Raw genomic sequence first — 22,160 nt, forward strand, 5'->3', positions numbered from 1 at the left:
AACGGATGTCAGTGATGATTTTGTGATTATACCAGTGTTATTTCAAAAACTATCCAAAATCATAATTAAATATGCTCTGGCAGGTTTATATACTCTCTGCACTGAAATAATAACCAACATTTTCTGGAATATGGACGGAAAACGTTGAAGAAAATCACTTCGGTGTCGCCGTTCTTATCACTAATTCAGCGTTGACGTAGATGACGTCATACAATTAAAAAACCCGGTAAAATATTTCAAAACAAAATTTCTAAGGTAAACAAAGACGCTTTTTGAATCAAATCGGAGATAACGTGCGTTTATCGGTTACTACAGTGTCATACCCCCCACTTTATTCATGTTCAAAAAATTAAAACAGTTCTTATGAAAAATTTAATCCCAGTGTAATAATAAGTTTAATGGCTTTCGAACACTTCGCATATAATGTTAAAAACTTGTACAGCGAAAAACTGCCTGTATCAGTGAAGACCAGAAATGGGGAGCGATCGCAGCATCTTCATGTCAATCTTGACCTGGAAACCAAAAACTGTGGAGAGAAGGTATGATAATGATTACGATAATGTTTCATGTCTCAATACAAAGTTGCGAGAATTTCAGTAACTGAACAGAACTCAACCGAGTGTTGCTCGTTGAGCTAGGTATCCACTTGAGCGTTTCATACACACGCATAGGACGAGCTACATCTTTTTCATCGCAGCGCGTCCCGTGTCTACTGAATATGGTACATAAGTCAGCTATGTTAGATGTATGTTAGTGATAAAGATCAGCTGTACATTTGGCCAAGCAGCATTGAAACCTTTAGATCTTGTTTGGCATGGAGGCGTACCCACAAGCCTTACAGCCCATGCATCCATGCGTGGCTACTCATGAGGCTAGTTTGCAAAAATATTTTGTGGATACCCTGTTTGAGGTTGAGTCAGTTTTAAAAAAAAAAAAAAAAAACATGCAACATGAAACAAAATATGGATTCAGTCTTTTCTGGTTGACTGGCTCCATATGTTTTCCTGACCTTTCGTGTGATTTCATAACTAATGCTCCTTACCTTCATATTCTCGTTCGAGGATTTTCAGGAGTTTAATCATGCAATGTGAAAGTTTAAGACTCGCATCTTAATTTTGATTTTTTAGAATCTATATGAACTTCTTCATCCTCTTTCAAAGGATAAATGACCAACATTTTTGTTTTAAATTCTCACAGAAAAATGCTCATCAGTTTCCTTCAAGTTTAAAATGAAAGAGAAGGCAATAAAATCTGCAACAATGCGATCCAAAACACATGCTACAGAACCAATACCATCACTAATTAAGCCCTTGTTCAGTTGGAGATTGATCCATAATATTTTATTATTCTGAAACTTATGTTGCTATTGCAGGTGATGGTGATCAAATTGACAGACGAAAATGATCCCTATTTCCTTTTCACAACTGCCATGACATCGAAGGATTACGAGGTTTGTCGAATTTCTCAAGGTTTTCTTGTCACTTTTGAGGAATTCCCTGCGCAGGTCGTCAGATTTCTAGATCTTTGCAAATTGGGAACATCACCTCAGTCAGCGAAGTACACACTCTGTCTGGAAGAAGCTAGGGATTCAAATTCAGATCTGAACTCCCCCACAATTTTTGTTTTAAAAGTTATTGAAATTAACTTTTTTAAGCAATCCTGTCATCTTGCCCTTCAGTTAAATGCTGCATCAGATAAAGAGATCATTCAGCAAATGTCTTCACTGATAAAACGACTCAAAGAAAATGGGAACAAATATTGTAGTATCATCAATGAATTGGAGGAGAAACTTGCAGAGTCAATCAGGAGTTTCGAATCAAAAAGTAGAGAGTATGATGATCTAAGTAAACGATGGCAAGACGAAAAAAGAAATTGGAAAACATCACAATGCAGAGAATTGGAAAAAGAAAAAGAGCAGCTGACGCAGGTTAAGAAAAATTTAGAAAACAAATTCCTCAGTGAAAGGAATGAAATTGAGGACAAGTTCAAAAGCAAAATCAAAAAGCTAGAGGAAGAGCTTGCGCGAAGTAGACATGAGCATGAAGTGCTCTCTAAAAAGGAAAGTCTCGTTGAAGCTTCATGTAGACAACGGTGCAATAAAATGGAATTGCTTGAAAAGGAAAATGCCTCTCTACTCAGTGATGTGGTCGCCCTGCGGAAACGCAATAATCAACTTGATAAAGAATGCTATGATAAAGAAGCAAATTTGAACATGCTAATCACGAAATCTGCTGTTCTCGAGCAAGAGGTCAAAGATAAACGTCTTCTTGTAACAAAACAACAAGAATTACTCAGGTTAGCAAGCGATAACAAAAGTCGACTTGAAGAAATAATAAATGACAAAGAGACCATTCTGAAGAAAAAACAAGAAACACTGAAAAGTATAACTGACGAACTAGTCACTGCAAATCAAGTTATCAATAATTTGAGTTCGGAAATTTTATCCTTGAAGGACAAATTGAAAACCCGAACAAATGTAGTTCTCGAGCAAGAAAAACTTATAGAGAGTAACAAGCATTTTATCAACAATCTTGAAAAGGAAATTTCAAATCTTAAAGAACAGTTAAAGTCATCCTCTGAACAAGAATTGTCATTAAAGAAACAGGTTGATGAATTAGAAGAAAAACTACACCTGACTGAAGATAAATTGAAAAGCAACGAAAATGTTATCAACTTTTTACACAGGAAATTGAATGATCAACAGACGAAGCCTCTTTCAAGTCTTTCAGATGTACCCGCAAGACCCATATCCAAATTTGCAGCTCTGAGTAGGCCAATCTCTGCTGATCCTTCTAAGTCATCAAAACAGTCATTTTTCACTTCCACGCCTTACGGAATAAATGGTTTACCCGCTACGACTCAAAGTATCGATGGTCCCAGATCTAGTTATTTGACAGCCAAAGTTCCCTCTAGAAAATCAGCACCCACTGCTTTGGGAAATGACTTAGTCTCAAGGTTTACCCCAGATGCAATTTCAACTGAAAATAGAAATGGTTTATTGAAGTGATAATGATCATATCTTGAAGATTTTTATATGAAGATTTTTTTTCTTTTATGTGGTGAGAGTTAACTCAAAAAATTCCCTTAATTTTTAGATCTATTTTTAATTGTTTCTTTTTAGGGTGCATTTAAAACCTAACGATCTCTCTATTCTAATACTCACAATAAGAACAATTTCTACAGCGCCGCCCATTTTATCCATAGGGGATATTGAACACAAAAAAAAAGTGTAAATTTTATTATGTTTCGTAAATTCCGTACGAGTAGTGACATTGACTGTCATAGTCCTTTTTTTTAACAGTCTTAAGATTTTACTCCCTAAATGATGTAGATGATCTAACGGTGAAAAAAATAGTTTTATCCAACTGGTCGTTCAACCTTTTTTTGTTGCATTGTGCGACTTTTTTGCTAAATGGTAGGTAATTGCTGAAAATCCTTTAGTTATTTGACTTCATTTTGCAATTAGGAACTACAATTTCTGGCTTATCCGCTAAAACACTTGCGTGCATAGAGAAACCATTGGTACACGCGTCATTTCCACGCTGAGCCAGAAATTGTAGATCCCGATTGCAAAACATAGTCCATTTTAACGGATCAACCAGAATCACCATTATTTTCTCCCAATTAAATTTATTTTAACAGAGAACTAATCTACTTAATGCCTGTAAGCTTTCCGCAAATTTATTTTGTGCAGAACACTTTCATGAAATTTCAAGCTTCAGTGCTCCTAGGTTTTCTGTTTAAGTACAAAACAAAACATTAGAGCAAATTAGGCAACATCTGATTAGGCTGATTTGGGTTGAATCGGTTCGAATAGTAACGACGTAAGGTCCTCTAATTATTACAATGTGTTTGAAAATCTGTGGGCAAAAACTAGATTCGCTGTAGAACTTGACAACTTATGTATGTTTTGTAATTTAATGCTCAAGGGCAAAAACTAGATTTGCTGTAGAACTAGACAACTTGTTAATGTTTTGTAATTTAATGCTCATGAAAATCCTGTTATAAGTGTGTAAATATGTTGAAAGTGTATATTATTTATGTATATTTTTGTGAGCGACAATGAGAAAAAACTTGACAAGGATAAATAAGAAAATTGCACCTCTTTATTTAAGACAATTAATCGTACTTTCTAAGTTCAAATTTACAAGTTCATTCAACAGTGAAATGCAAAATAAGGTGAAATGTAGAAAGATGTGTCTTAATTTAAAATTAATATAAAAGACCGAACCTGAAAAATATTCGTACATAGTAATCATTGTTTATTCCACCTGCCATCTGGAAAGCTAAACTTTTCCACTTTTATCCTTGAGAAAATTGGAAAAAAATAATTGAATTTTATCGTCGGACGATAGCAAAAATTAAATGTCGTGGAGAGTTGTCCGGAGGTTTTTTCGTCACAAAAGGGCTAAAACAAGGCTGTTGTTTGTCACCAACACTATTTAAGGTATACCTAGAGCACGTGTTAAAGGAATGGAAAAATAAGGTTGCGGGAATGGGCGTTCCACTCCTTGATGGGCAGACCCTTTATACTCTATGCTTTGCCGATGACCAGATCGTTGTAGCTCAAGATGAGGAAGATGCAGATTACATGACGCGGAAGTTGGTCGAAGAATATCGGAAATGGGGCATGGACGTTAGTGTGTCCAAGACAGAGAAGCTGGTCGTGGGAGCAGCGCATCAACGGCAAAGCATAGAGCTTGAGGATGGACGGCGCATCGAAGAGTGTGACGAGTATAAGTATCTCGGTGTTTGGCTCGATCAGGATGGAAGGATGGATAGAGCAATTAAGGACAGGATCATCCAGGGCAGGAGAGCCATCGCGATGCTGAACAGGGTGCTCTGGGATCAGAGCATCTCAAAGGCAAACAAGCACCGGATATATGACGCCATCGTTAAAAGTATCGTGCTCTATGGTAGTGAAGTGTGGCCTTTGACGAAAAGAACGCAAGAGATGTTGAGGGCAACTGAAATGGATTTTTGGCGGCGATCTGCCGGCATTTCAAGACGGGACCGTGTCCGTAATGAGAGAATTCGCCAGGTGATGAAGGTTGAGAAAGATATCGTGCACGACGTCATGTCCAGGCAGTTATGCTGGTATGGACATGTGCAAAGAATGTCGGAGGAGAGGTTGCCCAAACAAGTTTCGGATTGGGTACCACCTGGGAAGAGGCGACGGGGACGTCCCGTAAAGGGTTGGCGGCAGGGCGTTGACGAAGAGATGTTGCGGTGTCAGTTGCCCGATAACCTCTGGGAAGACAGGCATATGTGGCGTTTGGGTGTCGTAGAACGCCAGAGTGCGTTATAAAGCGACTTTTATATATATATAATTGAGTTTTAACTTTATTTTATAGAGATGTCTGCCTGTTGTTCCAAGGCAAGATTCTATCAATTTTTCATCTGAAATCATTTCACAAGATTTAATGAGAGCATCTCTGGAATAAGACTTAAAATTTTTAATATTTTAGTGGAAAAGTTCTCTCTTTTAAGCGAGTTAGATTCATAATTGAAGTGACAGCACTAGGAGACTATATACTTTACAACTTCTTTTGAAAACTGAGAGAGTCTATCATGGCCCCATACAAGGGTCAAAATAAGCTGAGAGAATATCAATAATTAAGTGTGAAATGGCACAATTTTTCAAAGATCAAAAAACTACAGAGAAGTAGTACATTGAGCACAAGATAAACTATCACGTTAAAAATCTAATCCAGTAGAATTCCTGACTACTGTGTACTTTTGGCAGCCAGCCGAGTAATACATAAACCACTTGTGGGGGGGGGGGAGGATATATAATTTCTAATGAAATTAATTTTGTCCATCTATTTTCTAGGCTTCCTGTATTACTTTCTAAAAAATTGGGTAAAAGGATCTCTGACAGGTGCCTGGCAAAGGGGTAGAGGTAGGGGTGAAAAAAGTCGGCAAAAATACATTACATAATCCTTGAACAGCCCCTAACATGATAAATGCTGAATTTTGATGAAATATAAAATTTGGAAACCACAGGTAGTTCAAGTTGAATTTTTTAGGCCTTGCTTAATGTACTAAAAGAAGAGAAAGCAGCAGATCTGAATTTTCAACTTAGCTGCCCTTCTAATTAATCGCATTTAGCAAAGAGCAGTTAATTAACATTCTTCGATCACAAATTCAATAGCCAAGGCTTAGAAAAGGCTACATCATGCCGGTTTGAAAATTTTCAAATTTTTCGTCTTGTTTTAATTGGTGCTCATAAACCAGTAAAAAAAGGTCTGAACCATATAAAATTTTAAAAAGACAAATAAATTAATCTCGCATTGATGATTTTAAATCACAAATTTACAAAATATGTACAAAGAGAGTGTCATTGTACATTTTCATTCGAAGCTAGACCAAACTATAGTAATAGCATTAAAAAGCAAATGACTTATTGGCATTGCAAAAGACAAATAAGTGAAACAGCAATTTCTGTCACAGTAATGCTGGCCAAATGAGGGACACAAATGCTTTGTAGGTCATTTTTTTAGGGCTTTAAGACTTCTAGGCTCCTATTTACCAGGGTCCTTGCAGAAGAATGTAGGGGTTATCCTACAAACTCACCACAACTACTACCATACTACAACTTTCGCATTAAAACTAGGATAAAAAAAAATAATTTAACAACAAAGAAATAAACAAATTTTAAATACCTACTATGATAACAACTGATAGTTGATAACAGATGATAATCGACGGCTAAGAAACAATGCCGTCTATCTGCAAAATGACACTTTGAAAGGACAAAGAAAAAACTTGGTCATTTTTGCAAATTAGAGGTTTACAATTTTTTTTATACATTACAGCGCTCCTATATAGAATTCGAATCTGTATATTTCATTATTGTAGAATGTAATAAAGTCGCAGACTCATTTTCGTCAAAATTTCCAGTTAGACGGTATTATTCCTTAGCCCTCGATAAGTTTGCAAATGAGCTAAAGGAAATGAGACAACTGCAATGACAAATGTTTCTCCGACACTTCCCTCACAAAATCTGAAGTCAATTTTTACAATGAATACCCAGTTAAGAAGGTATAGCTTGCTAATGGGCATCACATTTTACATGAAGTTCATCTTTTACGTTGAGAAATTTCCAGCACTAAGAATTGTTCATATTAAGCATGAAAATTTTGCAGGAAGAGAAAAATGATAAATCAAAATGTTATTTAAAAAAAAAGAAGAATAAGAAAAAGCTGTGAGGAGAACAGTTGTTTAATACTAGCCCTAGAGATGAGATCATTGATCAGTCATTGAAACAAACTCTTATAATATTTTACACTTTTTTACAATAAAAACACCCTTGAATATTTCATTCTGCCTTTTGAAAAGAAAACACTTTTTTCTTCCTATTGTTAGAATTCGAGCATGAAAAGTTAGCTTTATGCTATCATAAATTCTGTATGTCAAGTCAAAAGAGCACATGCAAAGGGCAGATGAGATTTCCAGAGCATAGAAAATTGATCTACAGTTTTGTTACACAAGTTTAGAGAAGCTGGCACTAATTAATCCTTTTAAATATCTAATCTCTTTTTACACATATACAAAATTGTCTTTTCAAATCTCTTTTAGGCACAACAGAAAAATAAGTCTCAACATTATATCTACAACTTAAATTTATTGTCTGAGTCAAAAATGATGCAAAGAATTCACCATATTATTTTACATAACTTCTGCATAGGGTTAGAAGTACATAGATGAGTCTAATACCTGCATACAGGGTGATTCAAAAGTCTCGCACCACCCCTTAAGCTCCCAGAGTTCTTCCTATGTTCCAGAGTTCAGTGTTCTTGCTTTCAGAGTTGCTATGATGCCTTTCACAATTTTGGGTGGTTCCAAAAGTAATGAGTCAATGGACCACTAGACAAGGTACGAATTTTAGCATTCTAATACATGTTTCTGAACTAAAATTTCACGTAGAACACAATTCGCGCAACGAAAGTTACTGAAACCAACTCTTAGCGAAGATATTAACGTTTTTATTTCGCATCAGTCACGAGGAATTTGAACTGGCCGCTCACGAGAAACTCAAAGCTCTACGTGAGTCAAATCGCGCACTACAATGGTTTCAGCAAGCTTCTCAATCGAGCAATGTTCATCTCCCACCATGTGTTGTTCAAACTATAATCAATTTGCTATAGCTGAGCCAAAGCGTCAAGACTGAGGTTGCCAGATTTTTATATCGCTGAGACGTTTATGATAACGTTTAGCGCGCGATGTAAATCACGTAGAGCATTGAGTTTTCATGAGCGGGTGGTTTCAATTCACGCATCAAGAATCATTAAATATCTTCGTAAAGAGTTAATTTCGGTAATTTTCGTTGTGCGTATCGTGATCTACGAGAAATTTTGGTTAAGAAACATGTATCAGAATGCTGAAATTCGTACCTTGTCTAGTGGTCCATTGCACTGGTCACAGAATCGTGTTTTGATGCTTGATTCTTGTACACAAGCTAAAAATAATAACATCTGTCTAAACTGCAACTTTCTGCGTCCAATATTAACGGAGATATTGTCCTTTGAAGGCGGGTTTTTGACGTCATCCACCACGGCAATGACACCCTTGGTTTCTTCCACGTTGCTTTCATTCAGGTTTCACGTTGAATAATCAGTGCAAATGTGTGTCTCACTGGTAGATGAAAGTAAGGTGGAAGAAACCAAGGGTGTCATTGCCGTGGTGGATGACGTCAAAAACCCAACTTTTCAAAGGACGATACCTCCGTTAATATTGGACGCAGAAAGTTGCTGTTTGGACGGATCTTATTATTTTCAGCTAATCTAAAAGAATCAAGCATCTAAGCCCGATTCTGTGACCAGCGCAACTGACCCACTTCTTTTGACCTAGGAACAATAACAAAATTTCGAGTCTTTTTCTCACTTTGTTCAAAAGTTACGGGGGTGACAGGCAGGTGCTGGTGGCAAAGAATTTGTGGATCATCCTTTATTGGGCGGTCTCTTTGTATTGACTATGAAAGTTGAGGGTTCTCCCTGTTCTAGAAAAAGGCAACTTCAACGATGTAAATAATGCACACGGCAAAAATTGGACAATTTTCCCTCCATCTTGTTTGTATACATCATGAATTTGTCTCATGGTGTTTGGCGTCACTACCAACTGAGCTGTAGTGACCGAATTTTGACCTAACCTAACCAATTTTCAGCATAAATTAATCTAAGCAACAAATAACATTTAGAAAAGTAATATCACAATCAATTGATACCAAGTAAACATTGTTTATCTCAAACTCTAATCACTGAATTGATAAGGATCATGTTGCGATAAAAACGATTCTCTCGTATGTAGATATGGCACGCTCTCTAAAAAAAATTAGAGATACAAAATTTCTTAAGGAGCTGCCTTAAAAATATGGCCGTTAGAAAAATAAAATCTCAGTCATTAACTTAAGATCAATTAGATACGAAAAACTCAGACGCAATGCATTGTGCCTAAAATGAACTACCATTCATCGTTTTTAGGCAGTAAATTGGTTTTCAATTTAACTAAAGTCTTTTTTACTCGTAACGCTGTGAGTCTCGCGTTGGGGTTAGGATGCCAGCATTCCCGCATGAGTTTGGACATACCACTCAGGACCTGAAATAAAAAATAATTTTGATATTCAATCAGAAGAATGAATAAGGAATAGGATGAGTGACAAAAAATAAAGGCAAAGCTAACTTTTTTGAATCTTTATAATCTGCACAGACCTCCAACAGGTCCAAGTTTTAGCATACATATGAATATTTGTATTGACCCTGTTACGTGACTAAAGAGCGCAGAAAATGTGAGATCCTGGATCACGAGTCACCTTAGGAGAGGCATAGAAAATTTTGTGGAAAGCTGCTACGTGGACATATGAAAATGTAGAGAGCTCCTGCTATCTTTAGCTTTTTAGAATGAAAAAAATTGAGAGGGAAAGAAATACTCACAGCATCGGAGGACCATCGATTAGGAATATCGGGTCTGTACTGGTCTATGCAGACTACTTTACGCATGTCCTCAAAGCTGGGGTCATTAGGCACATGATCAAAGAAAGGAGGGCGATAATCTTCCACAATTCCATTGACAACTGTGCGTCGGCAAACTTCCCACAGGACCAAACCCAATGCATACATGTCGACATGTCGAAAAGCATCAAAATAGCTCATATTTAGTCTGAAACATACAATTTGGCAATCATTATGACTTTTACAAACTTCCATTTTACACGCAAGAAGATTTCCTCTACAGATAAAAAAAGATGTATGGTTTCCAAAATAGATTTAGTCACATTGCACTGTAATAAGGATTTACTCTATGGGGAAAAATTTCAACTACTAAGAATTCAATAGAGATATTTTTATCACAATACACATGGTTCAGCTGATATCATGAAAAGGGACAAGAGCAAGACAAAGAGGCAGCTTAGTTTACTATTTGAGGGAGTACAATATGGTCGAGTTTCACCCTTTAGACAATTGCCCAAGTCATCGCTTTCAGAGTCCTCATAAATTTCAAATTACCCTGCGGTTTTCTGGAACCATCCTGGCACCAGCATAGGAATGAGAAAGAGAAAATTCAGAAAAAGTATCATTTGGGCAACCTCCGTTTTTCTCCTGCCGCAATAAAAAAAATTAAGCTGCTTAAAACTACCGATCACTGGGCGTTTTCAGAGCTCTTCATAGTATCTAAAAATACTGATCTACATACTAAAATTTAAACATTTTGTGAGAAAATCTTAGGTAATGGTATCTTACGTTTCATCAAGAACTTCAGGACTCATATAACGCTTAGTTCCTACACGGGGATTTGGAGGAATATCCATTTGACCCGTTGAGTGGTAATGCATAACAGCCAGACCAAAATCAGCAATCACGCACGTTCCATTCGCTTTGACAAGAATGTTCTTTGTTTTAATGTCACGATGAGCAATGGCAGGTTTACCCTGGAAAAAGGAAAGAAATAGCACAAATTTCAACCATATGTGTAATTTTGAAACATTCGGATTGATTCAGAATTAGAATTTCAATTCAGTAATGAACTTTGACCACTATTTTCAAAGTCAGCTACGAACAAGGGACAATACGAGCATTTTTACAGCAATATTTCTTAGTTTTTGATCCTTATGATATTGTGAAAAAAATACATTAAAAAATGCAGAGAGGATGGTGCTGCAAAATGCATATTGAATTGTATACTCACATTTCCTAAAAAACCATATCTTGCCACTAGTGGAAATTGTGGAGAATTAGTAATCATTGGTTCTTGACTTCAGATAGAAAAATAAGAGTGGCTGCAGAGAGGTGAACGGATAGAGATAGTGTATTGAACTAATCTTGATCAGAAATCCTTCAAAGTTCAATGTCTTTTAGGAGCTGCTACTGTTCGTACAGAAATTAGACTATCTCTTATTTTCTGTATTTTCATCTGCTTGCGTCTCCTTTCTGATACAATGCCCTATTTGTGACTTAATTAGAAAAGCTAAATTTTCCACATGCGTATAGCTTACAAATTTTTTCCAAAGGTAATATTCATAAATACTATAGATGTTGTCTAAGGGTTGACATGAATAATTTGTCCAAAAAAAGAGGAAAAATCCATTTGAAATAAAAGCCATTACCTGCGTTCCAAAAATTTCTGTGTGTAAATGAGATAAACCGTTCAAAATTGATAGGCAAATTTTCATCATTTGATAATGATTCAACGTTGTCCTGTTCAAATGATCATAGAGAGAGCCGAGAGCATGATAGTGGGTAACAAGCCAAAGTTGAGTGCATGAATTACGAGAGATCATGTCCGATCCTATGTAGCCCAGAATGTTGTCATGGCGAAACAAGACAGTGCTACAAAACGGAGAGATTACAAAAGATAAAACAAAATAAAACGTAATACATAATAGGCAGAATGGAGGGTTGCAGTGAAGTACAGTACAGAATTTACTTAGACCACAAATATGGACAATCACAAAATGTCTTTAAAAATTAAGGGATCCTGAGAACACAAATCTTGATTGCAATGTTTCAAAATTTCTGCCACTTTTTCTTTTCTTTATGAAAATATAACTGGACATTTTCTCAAATCATTTTTAAACAACAATCCCTCGAAAAAGTAAAAAAAAATAAGGCAGGAAATCTGCAACACTGTAAAGCCAGATACATGATTTGGCAATTTAACCATTGATTCACATGCAATGGTAGTGTTAGAACGGAGTCTTCCAAGTGATGCTTTTCTTCCAGGATCACCACTGTCAATGACTATTACCAATTCTCAATAAATACGATTGTTAATAAATTTTAAAAGATTTTCAAACATGTTCACTATTGCAAGACCGTCACCTGCAACAAGTCCGTTGCATGCTTACATAGAGGCGAACAGGTTTTGGCTTGGCAGTTCAATAAAGCATTATGGGAAAAACGTTCTTAAATTAAACGCAGCGATTGGGCTTTATCTCACCAAGTTCACTCTGAGCATAGTTCATATACACAAACTTTGAATTTAACTATGGGTCAACTATGAGTTTAACCTTATTGGCGGGGATCATGCACACAAGCTTCTTATACCGACCTGTAAAGCACGAGAGATAGGAGAAAATTAGCGTCAAGTTTGTGCCTTGTTTATGGCTGCATTCCTTTTGCCCTGGGATATTACACTTATTTTTTTCTTTTCATCATACCCCAGAGTCAAGAGGTACCTAACTTCATTTTAGTCATTCCGAGATATCAGGGAAAATCCGTGCTATGCGTTGGCCCCATCGATTCCAATGTAAAGCAATTTTTGAAATTCCGTATCTCATAACCAGCGTAAGATAGGGCTACCAAATTTTCCACACACACGGAACCGTTATTGGAGGTTTCAAAACGACACTAACTTGATTTTTTGAAAAATGTGAGTTAGATACTTTTCCGCTCTGAAGCAATGATATGTGGCTGTTTCATTTCATCATTTGAAATATTTTCAAACAAATCAAAACATCAGTTATAGCAACTGTTGAGGGAAGTATAAATAAAGCACTGTAAGCACCAACTGGTATTAAAAAATAAAGGAAATGGCTGATACTAATATATTGAAACAAGAAAAAATAAAAATTAGCGTACTATGTAATCTTTCTGCATTGAATGAATAAAATCATAGATGAAAAAACGAAATTACCTGTAAATTTCTGTCTCTCGGCTCCATGAGGCCTCATCACGGCTAAAAAATATTTTGACGGCAACATTTTCACCATGCCAAACACCTCGCCACACTTCACCATACCTTCCTTTCCCTATGCATTCGACAAGCGAAATTTGCTTGGCTAAAGTGCGCTGAACCAGGAGTGGAAGTCCAGAGCCAGAACCGGAGGTTAATGACTGCTCTAAATATTCCTGGAATACACAACATACATTTTTAGTTATAATTGTTACAAGAAAATAAAGCTCAATTTCCCGTAGCATTACTGCTCTGACATTTACTCCTCGTTTCATTTAAGTGCTGGAAAAATCTTGACACTCAGGCAATTTTGCAATCATTAATTGCAAAATTTTGACAAATTGAGAAAGGAATAAATTGGAAAGATCAAAGAAATACTTAAGGAAGCCATATTCTGTGAAGAAGGATGGAGCTTATCTAAATCCAGATCCTTGCAAACTTTGTTTTTGATCATTAGTTTATCCTCACTTTTGTCTTCATAATTGGATTTAAAATTTAGATGTAAGACATGCCACTAATTTTCTCTAAAATGCTGAGGATTGAGGAAGTGTTACAACCATTAATAATAACCAGCCACTGATGACTTACTCGGACAGTGCTTTCTCCAGCCGCTGTAGCTCGTAAGACATCGCCATCTGTGATGAAGGCATTGGCATGCAACTCCCGAGCTGCTAACAATCTTTTATGGTGATTCCGCCTCATTACAAGGATGGCAATGCTTGATAAAGCTCCGATTCCAACCAGGGGACCAAAAATTGCCAAAAATAGTTTTAGGATGTACTTTTGGCTTTCATACGAGAATTCACCTGCAATCAAAAATCATGAACAGAGTGAGAAAGGTACATCGAATGTAGGATTAAGATCATGCAGGGGTCTAGACTTTATACAATTAGAAGATCTACAGATTGGCACTGGCTAAGGTATCAGCATCCTGAGTGCATGTAAATTTTTTCAAATAATATTATTTCTGGTGTACATTTTTGGTTTTTGTTTGTTCTAACATTGATGCTACTCTGTGGCCATGGATTCTCCAGGATTTCACGTAAAAAAAAATTTAAAAAATGTTAGATATCGAACAGCACTTTTTGTTCTTAATCTTGACAAAGCAGTGACAAACTACAGTAAAACTTCAATTAATCAGATTTCACAAAATCCACAAATAGATCTATTAAATCACAGAATCTATTAATTTCAATTAGCTTGAAGCCCTTGAAGGGATCAGAAGATTGATCCGTTGAATCCCAATCGGATAAATTAAGGTCTTACTGTAAGTTTGAGCGTGCGCAGGAAAAACAAAAGCTAAATTTACCATCTCGTTCTTGAGGACGAAGCTCAGGGAAGGAAGCATTATTGCAAAAATCAGTTGAACAACAGTCGACCACAGCATGATGGCCATCCGGACCAGTATAGTCTTTGCGTAGGATCAAGCTGCCTGCAGATATATTGTGTGGCCCGCAATACATGGTTACATGGTTAGCTTCTACGGTGCAACCTCGTGCTTTTGTCTCCGCTCCTGTGCTATCTCGAGTGTGAGCAGTGTAACACTGAAACAACCAAAGATGCATAAAATAAAATGATTTTTCCATGATGGATCACTGCAAAAGTCAAACTAACGAAAGCAATTCACGGAGCTGCCGTCTCCGCTTGGCCATATTTTGCCCTCAGACTTTTGGAACCAATTCATAGACCCAACTGGGCCAACAAAAAGGTATGAAAATTCCCACACGTGAGCCGATTCAGCAGGTGGCTTATATACCACTTTAACACAGTTTCTTATTTGCCTGCGCTCGCGATAGACTTGATGCGACAGTCTGGGTTTGCATTTCGCTTCAACAGCTTATTTTTACACTTTGCAAGTTATCAAGTGCATGAATGCTTTATAGGTGTGCTTTCAAGAATATCCAGCAATTCTGCACCTTTTGCCTTTTGAAACATACATTCTTCCCCTGTTGTTTCCCTCGAAAGTGACAAAAATAAAACAAACGGAAAAACCTAGGCTTGTCTCAAGATTAAAAAGTTTTCAGCAACAAGTTCAAATAAAATTGTCTAATTTTTTCCATGATTTGATTCTTTTATGCCCACCATAATTCGTGGAGATTGTATTTACTTAAGGGCCGAGCATGCGCAATCCTGGTAAATATTTTGATGATGCTGTAGTTGCATTACATTTATTGTTATTATTTCTTTATTTGTACACTTGCAAATGTATTTTAAGACTTGGTCAAAAATTTGACCTCAGTTTATTTTTGACAGTAAAAAAATTATCTCATTTAAATAAGCTACATACCACTATGGCATCAGTGCAGACGCCCTTGGTATCACAATCATTGTCGCAGGAGTGACACTTGATGCGCTTGAGTGCTGGACGCGCATGTAAGTTTTGCGCTTTCAGTAATGAAGCATAAACTATGTTTTCCTTCACTTTGGCCGTTCTGCTATCCAATGAGTCTGACGAGTGTTCTACGTCTGTCACGTTTGCTACTAACGCCTTCAAACCATTGTCATCATCATAAATTACATCAACGTCACCTGCAATAAAAATACGGGGTAAGTAATGGCAGTTGTGTTCAATCAACTTCATTTGCCACCAGACGCAAGATGCATCTGAAGACTCAGAGTACTGGCTCAGAAAACTGAGAGGAGCAGATCATCTGACTTACTCTAAAATTTGGCCAGATCATTTAGTTTGGATGTAGCATATTCCAGAGGTTCACTGTGTACAAAGAGGCACTTAAAAGGAACAATTACCCTTTACTAAATCTTTAATTTACCCACAAAATTCATTTCTAGCTTAATCCCCTGAGATGCCTGACTTTTCAACCGTTTCAAGATGACTCGAGGCTCATACTTTGAGTGGATCACCAAGTCCTGTCACATCATTCAAGATAAAACTAAAAATGAGTGCTGCAAGAGCCTTTAGATGCAGGGCACTTACTTACACATCACTACTGCTCCCACATTGTTAGGAGTAGGAAAGGCAATTTTGCAACATTATACAAATGGAATTATCGCTTTCCTCAGCTGCAAAACGCAGCAATTACAAAAATTACTCAATGGCTCCTAAACTAAAGTCTGGTCATGCTGTAATGTTACTGCCTTGCACCTGTTGATAGGATAAGAGTTTGAGGACACTCCTCAACTTCATACGGGATATATGTACTTGTACGTGTAAGTAGGTAAGAAATCTTATTCACATTATTGCTCATTAAGGGCAAGGCCGATAAAGAATGGTGGTTGCATTTCGCACCCGCTTGGCGTCAGCATCGGGTACATTCTGATTGCACGGCAGAGCATGTGCACTCTGCACGTCACAGCCTTTAAAATGGCGGCTCAACTCAAAATGCGACCACTCTTCTTTACCCACCTTACATTGATGAAGCCACTTGAATGCGTGTAATAACCTGTTAAGCAATGGCAATTCAAAGCTGATTAGATGTTGATTTTAGCCTCAACATACAGTTGGCATGCTCTATCATTGATTCTGGAGTCCCCACACAGTAGATCAGCCAATGCAAGAGAGAACGTAGAAGTGCTACCTTGATTCTGATATTTACTGTTTAAGTACATGGAGATAAAGATGGAGACCCACTACTAGAGAACTTCTATTAACATGGAAGGGCGTACTTGTATGCAGCAGGGATTCTTACTTACATTAAGAACTTACTGGCAAACATAAAGTGAAAATAAAGACTCCTACATGAGAGGATGCATCAAAGTTTGTGTTAACATCATTGAAACTCTCACGAGAAAAGGTAAAACCAGTGACGCTTAAAACAGGCATCAGTTTTCGTCCTTAAATTTGTTTATCGACGATCCCTGCACTATGCTCTTCGATAAAGTGCTGGGTAATCAAAAAATTTGTGGCTATGACAGACGCTAACAAATTAATCGTGGCCTCAAGTATTGAGAGCACCTATTTTCTCCAAGTATCAATTTCTAAGAGATGTGATTGACTGATTAAATTGAATCATGACCAGAGAACTTAAAATAGGAAATCTGAGAGTGCAGTTGCAAAGGACATCTGCTGATACAGGTTAGGTGAGTGGACATTAAATTCAACAGAGAAAGAGGAAATAAGCTCTCGCTTACCGATTGAGAGTGTGACCAAGATTGAGAGGGTAAATAAAACACATAATCTGCTAAGAACCATTCTGAAGGAAATTAGAAATTAGCATTCTATTCCCGAAAAATTAAAAGCACAAGTTAAATTTGTAAACACAAGACTCAAAACACACGGCACGGAGGAGGGACGAAAGGGGAAGAGATAAATAAAGGGAGGGGAGGTCAGACGGCAGGCTAGCGCATTGGCGCCACGAATTCAATGGTGCGGGATCAAAACATAGAGTACATAGAGTCGTAATGTAAATGGGAGAGCTGGCGCCATGTTCTGCTCGACGAGTTCCGAGCCCGGTGTGCGCCGAGTTCGGGTCACTTTTTCGATACATTTTCGATCCAAAATGGCGGTGTGGAATACATGGTGATTCCTATCTCCTTCGTTGTTGTTGTTGTTGTCATCGGATGGCCGGGTACCCGTGTATCGCAAACAATCGATTATGTATCGAAAAAGTGACCCGGCGTCACACAGGAGTCTCGGAATTCGGGACATGGAAAATGCTTAAAAGTGGCGCCAGCTCTCCCAATTACATTACGACTCTATGTACTCTATGGATCAAAAGGGAGGGAGGTTGAAAGGCTTAGGCGCGGAAGAGTGGGAGCGATAAGCGATAAGGAGGGGAGAGGAACTGCGCAGTAGGATGCGATATATCGCATTGATTAAGTAAAAAATCGCGGCAGATTTTGGATTTTTAGCAAAAAAAGGACGATAGCCCCTGCACATGAGTCTAAAGAATCATTTTAAACCCAAAAATCGACAAAATTCAAAGTAGCCGTCTTTTATTTCGTCTGCAGCGGACACTTCGCGGTCCGCAGGCGTCTGCAATCGTCTTTTATTATTTTGCGGATGACTTGGAGTGGGCGGGGCTTAATTTCGAGGATGCGAAGCGGACACAAGAATTCGCCTGGATGCGGACACCTGCAGACGTTTGCGGTCCGCGGCCGTCTGCGAGGTCTGGAGTTCGCAGACCGTAGACCGCGGACGAAACCCTAACCTCTCGACAATATCATCTTCTTCTGTCTTCTTCACGTGCCCTTCTATTTTGTCATTTGTCAATCCTATTTAGTCTCTATTTGTATTTTGACCAATTTTGACCCATGATCGTCGAACTTTCATATCTGTTGAAACAATTCAGGATTTTATAACTATCCAATAATTACGGTTTTATTCATTTATTGGTTGTCATTTGAAATGTGTTGGCATTTATGCCCAAATTTCTCATCTTATTTCGTTTTCGAAAATTTTTATCGAGCACTCCTAAGAAAGTTTTTATTATTAGATGCTTCACTATGGCTATGGCAAGCTTCCCACCCAGTATTATCAGAATCAGGTACACATAAACAAAATGCAGTGGCGCCCTCCAGCGGTCCGCGCTGTTAACACCTACCTCGCTGTGATTGGCTCTCTGAAGTATCTACGAAAATCACCGATCGTCCGCGGTCCGCGGTCCGCGAAGAATCCTGTAGACGAAATAAAAGACGGCTAGTAATGAAAGCAGAATAGTGTTTGGGAAAAAACCTCGCATTCGATACAGAGATCGATAGCTGAATCGAATGCGAGGTTTCTTCCATACACTACTCTGCTGCCATTTCTCTGATGAATTTTGCCGAGTTTTGAGATTAGAATGATTTATCAGGCTTATGCGTAGGGGCTATCGTCCTTTTTTGGCTAAAAATAAAAAATTTGCTGAGATTTTTTACCTAATCGATGCGATATATCGCATGCCAGTTCGACCACTATGGAACGCCGTTAGTGTCAAAACCCTTTTCTTGCGCGCGCGGAATTTTTTCTGGCGCGCGGAATTTTTTTTCGGCGCGCGGAAAGAAAAAACCCGTTTTCGATGAAAATCTCTGAATTTCCGGATTCCGCGCCGGTATATGAAGGGCCGTTTGTAAAAAAAGTGTCAACTTCTTCCGGAGAGAGAGAAAGACTGGAGAGAGAGAAGATGGCTGGGGAGAGGGGGTGAGAGGGCAGGGAGAGGAAAAATTGGCAGAGAGAGAAAAATAGATAGTAGAGAGAGAAAAAAATTAGCGAGAGAGAGATGAATTATTCATGGCGAAAATAATTTCTCCGCGGAAAATAATTTCACCCGAGGTTGAATTGCTGTTCTAATGTTCAGGATTGAGGTTATACCCTCAACGGTGCCATCGGTTGCACCGGCCGATTTGCTCCGTTGCCACATGGATATTATTTACAAATGGATGTTATGTTGCATAGAGAAAAAAAAGGAGGTGTTTGCATCTTGAGGATTTGTACCCACCTACGTCATCGATGTAAACAAGACGCTCGTTGAGGGTTATGTTGACGCTGTAAAAACGGACCATAATGTCCGATTTTTTTACTTAAATCAACTCTTTATTTAATTTCAAGCACTTTTTATAGAATGACTTTTTCCCTTAAATTACACCATTTCCAAGAAAATCGACAGGATAAAAACGTCGCTGTACCCAATGACGTCATCAAAGCTATAGATACTCTATGAAAAATTCCAAGATGCCCGAAATGCAAACACCTCCTTTTTTTTCTCTATGGTTATGTTGGTAGTACTTGGAAGTGTCCCATGGGAGATACACAAATTTGTAACGTATCCAAAACCTTGGTGCTTTTCTGATAAAATCGATCCTAATCTGTAGACTCTGTGAAAAAAATTAACAATATCCATCATTTTCTTAACAAATTCCGGTTGACTCGTAGCACAGTAAATGCATTTACTAACTGATTACGGAAAGCTCGAAACTCTGGACTTGACTGATTTAGTTGTTATTTAACAAGCTGAAAGCACAAAACACTGAAAGAACCAAGAAAAAGCGTTGATCAAAACGATCTTTGAAATGAATTGCACCATGCGAGAGTAAGGAATGCGAATGAGGATGAGAACAAGTCTAAGTCTGTTCTGTTCTGTTCTGTGTATAGGTAGCACGTGTATGGAACGCCGTTAGTGTCAAAACCCTTTTCTTGCGCGCGCGGAATTTTTTCTTGCGCGCGGAATTTTTTTTCGGCGCGCGGAAAGAAAAAATCAGTTTTCGATGAAAATCTCTGAATTTCCGGATTCCGCGCCGGTTTTCGATATATTTGCGCCGTTTGTGTCAAAACTATTTTTTCCGGCGCGGCGCTCCAAATCTGTTCCGCGCGCGGAAGTTTCGATATATCGATTCCTGCTCGCCGTTTGTGTCAAAACTATTTTTTCCGGCGCGGCGCTCCAAATCTGTTCCGCGCGCAGAATTCTCGATATATCGATTCCTGCTCGCCGACTGTTTTTTCCGGCGCTGCACCAGAAAATAATTCCGCGCGCCACTTTTTCGATATATCGATTTTTCTGCGCGCGGAGAATATTATCTCTCTTTTGAACGATTTCCATTATCGATCCTCTGCGTGCCCCTGCCGTATGTGGGTCGCGGTCGTGTAAACAAACGCAGATTGATAACACAAATGATCCAAACAACTCGAAATCTCTTAATTTTAATTAATTTAAATCCATTTTCGACTTCAACCAAGCATTTGGCAATAATATTCATCGTATTTTACAACCTGGAGCCACGGCCTATCGGCTCATTTTAAGGTGCATTCTGAAAATCAGTTTTACAAGTCCAATGTCCAAACCCAGACTTTCTTCTTTTACTTTTTTTTAACCATTCTCTTTTCACTTTCGCCTCAAATCAAATGTTTTGCAGTTTTTTTATCTTAAGTAAGTGGTCCTGAATTCATTCAAGAGTTAGAAGTTCACGATTTATTTAGTATTATAGCCTTTTGACCTCTTAAGCTTTATCGATATGATCTCATGTAGTTCGAGGTTTCTTTGGCCCAAACCAAGTGATTACTTACACATCTGATGTGAGTCTTATGGCTCTTCAAATTCGCAGTGTAGAATTAAATCAGAGACTACAGTTACTTAATCCAGTTCTGCTCTCTTGTTCAATGTTTGTCATAAGTGTTTGTTCGTGTCTGTTCTTTATAAGTGACCACTGTAGTGCGTATACACAGTTATGCTATCGGTACAGGTATTATTTCTTGTTTTCTACAGTCAGGACTTTCTCTTAAGCGCAATAATTTACCAAAGAAATTCACCTAGTTGCGTAAATAATTTGGTGTATAGATATTCTGTTAATGTCTCCTTGCGGTGATGCAAAGTTTCTGAGATCTGTCATAAGTGGATTTTGCATTTAGACGGTCACTCTTGCCTGATAAAATTACTGCTCTAGCAGCTTCAAATTTATACTTTGATCTCTGATTCATCACTAAATGACACTCGTGCGGTGTCATTTATCTTTAATCAGTTCAAAGCTATTTCGACAATGAATCATCAAAGGTCCGATCGAAGAAGGAATTTTCTGGTGAGTGCTGCGGCTGAACCGACATCACAACTCTACTATCGAAAGCATCAACCAAGACATGATCATTCGTCTGGAAGTGGAAATATTTTGCAACTCATCAGCAGGCCGATTATTGAAGGCTTAGAGCAACCCGACAAGACAACAAATTCCGATATATTACATGGAGAAGATAGGGCTATGTCTTTTCATATCGGGCTGACATAGTTTCAATAATCAGGTAGCTGGTAGTTTAACAGGTAAGATTTGTAAAGTCACTTAGGTATCACAAGTTACATTCGTATCTCTTGTGGAACAGTGTTTGTAGGTATGCTTACCTTTGTGGAGATTAATTGATAACAAAACGAGCATATCGATGTCATAGCCTAACTAGAAAACCATGTACGTAGATTTACAAAGTTTCAGACTTTCTGTTTCTCTTCGATTATAAAATCATGCAACGAAATGTTACAAATGTCATCCCCAGATAACCTTAACCATGTTCCTGACTTATTCTTATGGGAGGATGTAATTCTATGTCTTTTCAAAATCCTTCCATCCGTCTGTAC

General features: G+C 37.9%; 2 protein-coding genes across 2 annotated transcripts; one reads left to right on the top strand and one right to left on the bottom strand.

Annotated features, from left to right (window-relative positions):
* Positions 1–237: 237 nt before the first annotated feature.
* Positions 238–4,241, top strand: LOC109031286 (spindle assembly abnormal protein 6 homolog). Its single transcript, XM_019042732.2, has 2 exons — positions 238–539; positions 1,373–4,241. The coding sequence occupies exons 1-2, from the start codon at positions 399–401 to the stop codon at positions 3,005–3,007; spliced, it is 1,776 nt and encodes a 591-aa protein (XP_018898277.1). The 5' UTR covers positions 238–398; the 3' UTR covers positions 3,008–4,241.
* On the bottom strand, positions 4,087–17,468 carry sax (type I BMP receptor saxophone). Its single transcript, XM_019044967.2, has 9 exons — positions 17,260–17,468; positions 15,458–15,699; positions 14,480–14,714; positions 13,759–13,976; positions 13,132–13,346; positions 11,603–11,825; positions 10,740–10,927; positions 9,933–10,158; positions 4,087–9,597 (listed from the first exon to the last, which is right to left on the bottom strand). Exons 1-9 carry the CDS (start codon positions 17,318–17,320, stop codon positions 9,463–9,465), a joined length of 1,743 nt encoding a protein of 580 aa, XP_018900512.1. The 5' UTR covers positions 17,321–17,468; the 3' UTR covers positions 4,087–9,462.
* Between the last annotated feature and the right edge of the window lie 4,692 nt (positions 17,469–22,160).

Source organism: Bemisia tabaci, chromosome 5 (genome assembly GCF_918797505.1).
Source record: "Bemisia tabaci chromosome 5, PGI_BMITA_v3".
Taxonomy (NCBI): domain Eukaryota; kingdom Metazoa; phylum Arthropoda; class Insecta; order Hemiptera; family Aleyrodidae; genus Bemisia; species Bemisia tabaci.